A 7342-nucleotide genomic window follows, 5' to 3' on the forward strand; every position below is an offset into this window, starting at 1 on the left:
CCCTTCCCCCCAGTCCCAAACTGGGGCAGGGACCCCCCAGGCTCCTCCCCCCAAGCCCCCAACTGGTCCGACCGGGGCAGGGCTCCCTCCATCACCTTCCTCCCAATCCCAAACTGGTCTGACTGGTTCAGGGACCCTCCAGACTCCTTCCCCCCAGTCCCAAACTGGGGCAGGGACCCTCCAGGCCGCTTCCCCCCAGTCCCAAACTGGGGCAGGGACCCCCCAGGCTGCTTCCTCCCAGTCCCAAACTGGGGCAGGGCCCCCTCCATCACGTCCCCCCAGTCCCCCAGCGGGTCCCCGTGTCCCGTGTCCCCCCCGTCCCCCAGGGGGTCCCGGTGTCCCGGCTCGCCCCCGTCCCCCAGCGGGTCCCCGTGTCCCGTGTCCCCCCAGTCCCCCAGGGGGTCCCGGTGTCCCGGCTCGCCCCCGTCCCCCAGCGGGTCCCGGTGTCCCGGCTCGCCCCCGTCCCAAAGCGGGTCCCGGTGTCCCGGGTCCCCCCCGTCCCCCAGGGGGTCCCGGTGTCCCGGCTCGCCCCCGTCCCAAAGCGGGTCCCCGTGTCCCGTGTCCCCCCCGTCCCCCGGCGGGTCCCGGTGTCCCGTGTCCCCCCCGTCCCCCGGCGGGTCCCCGTGTCCCGGCTCGCCCCCCGTGCCCGCGCCGCGCGCGCGCAGCAGCCGCAGCACCCCCAGCTCGCGCAGCCGCGCGCGCGCCAGGCGCTCCCAGCCGCGGTTGGCGCGCGCGTTGCGCGGGGACGGGTGCGGGATGGCGCGCACGGGCACGCGCAGCCCGGCGGCGCGCAGCTCGCGGCGCGCGCGCTGCTCGGCCAGGCGGCCCAGCGCGAGCACCAGGCGCACGCGCAGCAGGCGCACGGCGCGCACCAGCGCGGCCCCGCAGGCGCGCAGCAGCCGCTCCCGCTCGGGAGCGCGCAGCTCCGGCAGCGGCACGTTCCGGCCCGAGCCCGCCAGGAACAGCAGCGGGCACAGGTTGTGCACGAAGCAGTGGCGGAAGAAGCGCCGGGGGTCGGGGCACAGCCCGCGGATCAGCCCCCAGAAGCGCGCGCCGCTGACCTCGGCCCGCGGGCAGCGCAGCCCCAGCACCGGGCGCTTGGGGTGCTCCCGGGGGGGCTTCAGCACCGCGCCCCGCACCCCCAGCCACTCCCGCACGTGCCACGCCTCGCCGAACGGCACCTGGGGGGGCACGGGGGACGCTGGGGACATCGGCGCACCCGAGTCATCCCCCCGCGCCTCAGTTTCCCCCCTGCCCGAGTCATCCCCCCGCGCCTCAGTTTCCCCCCTGCCCGAGTCATCCCCCCCGCGCCTCAGTTTCCCCCCTGCCCGAGTCATCCCCCCGTGCCTCAGTTTCCCCCCTGTGCTACCCTGAACACCCCCAAACCTTCCTGTTCCTCAGTTTCCCTCCCCTAGGACCCCATGGGATGGACTGAGACCCTCTGGGACCCCCCCCCCCCGCCCCGTGCCTCAGTTTCCCTCCCGTGCTGTCCTGTGGATGGATCGGGACCCCCTGAACACCCCCAGCCTCAGTTCCTCTCCTTTGGGACCTCGTGGGATGCCCTGAGACCCCCCCGGTACCCCCGGTACCCCGGTGCCCCGTACCCCGGTCTGGCCCATGCCGAACGGGCCCGGGTTCATTCCCCGGTACCCCCCAGACCCCCCGGTGCCCCGTACCCCGGTCTGGCCCATGCCGAACGGGCCCGGGTTCATTCCCCGGTACCCCCCAGACCCCCCGGTGCCCCGGTGCCCCGTACCCCGGTCTGGCCCATGCCGAACGGGCCCGGGTTCATTCCCCGGTACCCCCGGTACCCCGGTGCCCCGTACCCCGGTCTGGCCCATGCCGAACGGGCCCGGGTTCATTCCCCGGTACCCCCGGTACCCCGGTGCCCCGTACCCCGGTCTGGCCCATGCCGAACGGGCCCGGGTTCATTCCCCGGTACCCCCGGTACCCCCGGTACCCCCGGTGCCCCGTACCCCGGTCTGGCCCATGCCGAACGGGCCCGGGTTCATGCCCAGGAACAGCACGGCTTTGGGGGAGCGCAGGTAGCGGCGCACGAAGCGCTGGTGCGGGTCCCAGGCGTACTCGAGGGGCGCGTAGAGCAGCGACACGGGGGGCCCGGGGGGCGGCAGCGCCCGCAGCTGCTCGGACAGAGCGCGCTCCAGCGCCAGGAACCGCGCGGCCAGCGACCGGCCTTCCTCCCCGCCGGCAACGCCATCCTCATCCTCATCATCCTCATCCTCATCGTCATCATCGTCATCATCGCCATCGTTATCATCATCATCGTCATCATCATCCTCGGCTCCATCATCGCCCCGGGCTCCATCACCGCCCCAGGCTCCATCATCATCCTCGGCTCCATCATCATCCTCGGCTCCTTCAGCCTCAGCCCCGGCTCCTTCCTCCTCCTCCTCCCCCCGCTCCATCCCCCATCGCCTGCGGGCACAGCGGGGGCGCGCTGACAGCGGGACAGGGGGACAGACAGAGGGACAGGGGGACAGAGGGACAGAGGGACAGGGGGACAGAGGGACAGACAGAGGGACAGAGGGACAGAGGGACAGACAGAGGGACAGGGGGACAGACAGAGGGACAGACAGAGGGACAGAGGGACAGACAGAGGGACAGAGGGACAGAGGGACAGACAGAGGGACAGACAGGGGGACAGAGGGACAGGGGGACAGGGGGACAGAGGGACAGACAGAGGGACAGGGGGACAGGGGGACAGAGGGACAGGGGGACAGGGGGACAGAGGGACAGACAGAGGGACAGGGGGACAGGGGGACAGAGGGACAGACAGAGGGACAGGGGGACAGGGGGACAGGGGGACAGGGGGACAGAGGGACGGACAGGGGGACAGGGGGACAGGGGGACAGGGGACACGGGCACGGACAGGGGGACAGCGCAGGCCGGCGGTGACCCCCGCCCCCCCCGCCCCCCCGCCCCTTCAGAGCCTCCCACGTGACCCCTCCAGCCCCCCCGAGTGTCCCGCACAGCCCCGGGCCCACCCGGTGACGTCACACGACCCCCGGTGACGTCACGGCCGCCGCCGCGAGCCCACCTGAGCGCGCGCCGCCTCCGCCGGGCCCCGTTAAGCTCCGCCCCCTGCCCCGCCCCTGCCCTTTCCCGGCGTGCCCCGCGCGGGGGCGTGGCCCTGCCCTTTGTCTGCGCGCGGAGTTTCCCATCGTGCCTTGCGGAGGGAAAGCATCCCCAAAAATCCCCCCGAACCCCCCCGGGGTCCCGGAGAGGCGGGGGGGACACGGGGGGACACGGGAGCGGCGGGAGCTGGGGGCGGGGTCTGCACAGACCACGCCCCTTCCCACGGGGGGCGGCGCGAGGGCGCCCCCTGGCGGGAGCGCGCGGTGGCACCGGGAGTGTCCCCAAACCTTGCCCGGTGTCACCCGAGTGTCCCCAAACCCCCCCATGTCACTCAGGTGTCCCCAAACCCCCCATGTCACCCAGGTGTCCCCGCTGCGCCCCAATGTGCGCCCTGTCCCCCCCCTTTGTCCCCCCGTCCCTGCAGTGCCGCGCTGGCACCACCGGGTGGCGCCGCCGAGGGGACCCAACGGGGAGGGGGGTCCCAACCTGAGACTGGGCTGGGGACACTGGGGACACTGGGGACATTGGGGGCACTGGGGACATTGGGGACACTGGTCCATACCGGGGACCCTGGGGACACTGGTGACACTGGGCCATACTGGGGACTCTGGTGACACTGAGCTGGTGACACTGGTGACACTGGGCTGGTGACACCGGTGACACTAGGCTGGTGACAGTGGGCTGGTGACACCGGTGACACTGGGCTGGGGACTCTGGTGACACTGGGCTGGTGACACTGGGCCATACTGGTGACACTGGTGACACTGGGCTGGGGACTCTGGTGACACTGGGCTGGTGACACTGGTGACACTGGGCCGTACCGGGGACACTGGTGACACTGGGCCATACTGGTGACACTGGTGACACTGGGCTGGTGACACTGGTGACACTGGTGACACTGGGCCGTGCCGGGTCCCCGAGCTCCTGAAAAGTCGCCGTTTATTGGAATCAAACCCGGGGGTGGGGACAAGACGGGGGGAGGGGACAGGGGGGACACGGGGACACCCGGGGGGGCCCCGGCTAAAAACACCAACTGTAAAAAACACCAAAATGGGCTAAACCCCCCAAAATCTACCGGGGGGGAGGGGGGGACAGGCTGGGGACACCCCAAAACGGGGACACCCCAAAACGGGGACACCCCAATCCAGGGTCACCCCCGGCCTGTCCCTGGGACACGGGCAGGGACAGGGGAGGGTCCCGGGTCTGGGGGCTATGTACAGCTGTTCTGGGGCTGGTTTGGGGTGATCGGGGCTGTGTTTGGGGTGATTTTGGGCTGTGTTTGGGGTGTTTTTGGGGCTGTTTTTGGGCTGTGTTTGGTGGTTTTGGGCTGTATTTGTTGTTTTTGGGCTGTGTTTGGGGTGTTTTTGGGCTGTTTTTGGGGTGTTTTTGGGCTGTGTTTGGGGTGATTCTGGGCTGTTTTTGGGGTGATTTTGGGCTGTTTTTGGGCTGTTTCTGGGCTGTTTTTGGGGTGACTCTGGGCTGTTTTTGGGCTGTGTTTCTGGGTTGTGTTTGGGGCTGTGTTTGGGGCTGTTTTGGGGTGATTTTGGGCTGTGTTTAGGGCTGTGTTTGGGGCTGTTTTTGGGGCTGTTCCTGGGATGATTTTAGCCTGTTTTGGGGCTGTTCCTGGGCTGATTTTGGCCTGTTTTGGGGCTGTTCCTGGGCTGATTTTGGCCTGTTTTGGGGCTGTTCCTGGGCTGTTTTGGGGTGATTTTGGGCTGTGTTTAGGGCTGTGTTTGGGGCTGTTTTTGGGGCTGTGTTTGGGGCTGTGTTTGGGGCTGTTCCTGGGATGATTTTAGCCTGTTTTGGGGCTGTTCCTGGGCTGATTTTGGCCTGTTTTGGGGCTGTTCCTGGGCTGTTTTTGGGGTGATTTTGGGGCTCAGCTGCGGGGCTCCTTGCCCTCGCCCTCCTCGGGGTACGCGTGCCACGTCAGCCGCTCCTCGTAGAACGCGATGACGATCTGGGGACACCTGAGATTGGCCTCCTTGGCCAGCACCAGGTCAGCCTCGTCCGTGTCCTTCCTGGGGGACAGGGGACACAGTGGGGACAGGGGACACAGTGGGGACAGGCTGGGGACATGGGGACACAAGCTGGGGACACAAGCTGGGGACACAGACAAACGGGCAGCACTGGGGGGTCCCAGGGGGCACTGGGGGGTCCCGGGGGGTCCCAGGGGGTCCCGGGTCTCACCACTTCATGAGGAACATGAGGTCCCCGCAGGAGTCGGTGGCCCCGATGATCTTCTCGGGCTCCAGCCCCCGCTCGAAGCCACGGGCGATGTCATTGCTCTGGGTTGGGGACAGGCAGGGTTTGGGAAAACAAGGGATTGTCTTGTCCCCATTTCCCTGTCCCTCCCCCTGTTCCCCTCTACCGTCTCACCTCTCTCTTTTTCTTGGCCCTGCCATCCCTGTCCCCCTGTCCCCATCCCCCTGTCCCCATCCCCCTGTCCCCATCCCCCTGTCCCCTGTCCCCCCTGTCCCCTGTCCCCCATCCCCCTGTCCCCCCTGTCTCACCTCTCTCTTTTTCTTGGCCCTGCCATCCTCTCCCCCGGGCAGTCCCTTGCGCTTGGCGCCCTCGGGCCGCTCCCGGGGCCGTGTCCCCTCGCTGTCCCTGCTGTCCCTCATGTCCCTCATCCTGCGGTCCTTGCGCAGGAACTGCGAGATCAGCTCGGGGCAGTCCAGGTTCTTCTCGGGCTCCCACGTGTTGTGTTCCCTGGGGGACACGGTCAGGGCACGGGGGACACACGGGGGACACATGGGGACACACGGGGGACACATGGGGGACACACGGGGACAGCCAGGGGACAGCCAGGGGTACACAGGGGACAGGTGACACTGTGGGGACACCCCCCAGCCATGCAGCCCCCATGTCCCCTGTCACAGAGCACTGTCCCCACGTCCCTGTCCCTGTGTCCCCTGTCACACTGCAGGGTCCCCACAGGGTCCCCCCCTGTCCCAGGGTCCCTGCAGTGTCCCCATGTCCTGGTGCCCGTGTCACACACCAGGGTGTGCCACACCCCCTGTCCCCGTGTCACCCCCTGTCCCCATGTCACCCTCTGACCCAGTGCCACCCCCTGTCCCAGTGTCACCCACTGTCCCCCTGTCCCTGTGTCCCCCTGTCCCAGTGTCACTGTGCTGTCTGTCCCCTGTCCCCGTGTCACTGTGCTATCTGTCCCCTGTCCCCGTGTCACTGTGCTGTCTGTCCCCTGTCCCCTGTCACTGTGCTGTCTGTCCCCTGTCCCCGTGTCACTGTGCTATCTGTCCCCTGTCCCCGTGTCACCGTGCTGTCTGTCCCCTGTCCCCGTGTCACTGTGCTGTCTGTCCCCTGTCTCAGTGTCACTGTGCTGTCTGTCCCCTGTCCCCGTGTCACCGTGCTGTCTGTCCCCTGTCCCCTGTCCCCTGTCACTCACTCAGAGAAGCCCTTCCACTTGAGCAGGTACTCGGCCTGGCCCCTCACCACGCGCCGATCCAGAACCTTCTCCACCACATACTCCTCCTCCTCCCCTGAGGACGAGCTGTCGGCTGCCCGGCGGCTCCTCCTGCCCATAGCGCAGCCACCGCTCTGGGGACAGGGACAGGGACAGGGAATGTCACCTGGGGCAGTGACAGGGACAGGGAACTGCCCGGCGGCTCCTCCTGCCCATAGCGCAGCCACCGCTCTGGGGAGGGGACAGGGACAGGGAATGTCACCTGGGGCAGTGACAGGGACAGGGAATGTCACCATGGCACAGGGAATGTCACCTGGGGCAGGGAATGGGACAGGGAATGTCACCTGGGACAGTGACAGGCACAGGGAATGTCACCTGGGACAGGGAACAGGACCAGGGCCAGGGAATGTCACCACGGGACCAGGAATAGCCCAGGTGGGACTTTGGGATCATCTCAGGATCCCCAAAAGGAGATTTGAGGCTCCTGGAGCTCCCGTGAAGGAGCATTGGGGTGACCTGGGGACACCTGGAGGGATTTGGGGTCACTTTGGGTTCCCCACGAGGGATTTGGGGTCATTTTGGGACCCCCAGGAGGGATTTGGGGTAATTTTGGGACCCCCTGGAGGGATTTGGGGTAATTTGGGGACCCCCAAACGGAGATCCCAAGGCAAGGAGCAGAGGAGGGGCCGATTCCTAAAAACCAGCGGGGATTTCAGCACAAAGAAACACAACTTGGGCTAAAAACCCCTAAAAAACCTGAGGATTTAGGCAGAGTGAAATGTAATTTGGGATAAATCCCCTAAAACGGAGCTGGGATTCGAG

The 7342-nt window shown here is 67.5% G+C and overlaps 2 protein-coding genes across 2 annotated transcripts; both read right to left on the reverse strand.

Annotated features, from left to right (window-relative positions):
* Nucleotides 1-629: 629 nt before the first annotated feature.
* SMUG1 (single-strand-selective monofunctional uracil-DNA glycosylase 1) lies at nucleotides 630-2426 on the reverse strand (the record flags this gene model as incomplete). Its single annotated transcript, XM_079331948.1, has 2 exons — nucleotides 630-1181; nucleotides 1977-2426. Coding segments are annotated over 2 exons (1002 nt in total), but the record flags the coding sequence as incomplete, so codon positions are not given.
* Nucleotides 2427-4315: 1889 nt separating this feature from the next.
* On the reverse strand, nucleotides 4316-6686 carry CBX5 (chromobox 5). Its single transcript, XM_079331947.1, has 5 exons — nucleotides 6503-6686; nucleotides 5607-5805; nucleotides 5284-5381; nucleotides 4715-5114; nucleotides 4316-4586 (listed from the first exon to the last, which is right to left on the reverse strand). Exons 1-4 carry the CDS (start codon nucleotides 6637-6639, stop codon nucleotides 4973-4975), a joined length of 576 nt encoding a protein of 191 aa, XP_079188073.1. The 5' UTR covers nucleotides 6640-6686; the 3' UTR covers nucleotides 4316-4586; nucleotides 4715-4972.
* Nucleotides 6687-7342: the final 656 nt, after the last annotated feature.

The sequence above is a fragment of the Erithacus rubecula genome (genome assembly GCF_903797595.1).
Source record: "Erithacus rubecula genome assembly, contig: scaffold_1218_arrow_ctg1, whole genome shotgun sequence".
Taxonomy (NCBI): Eukaryota; Metazoa; Chordata; class Aves; order Passeriformes; family Muscicapidae; genus Erithacus; species Erithacus rubecula.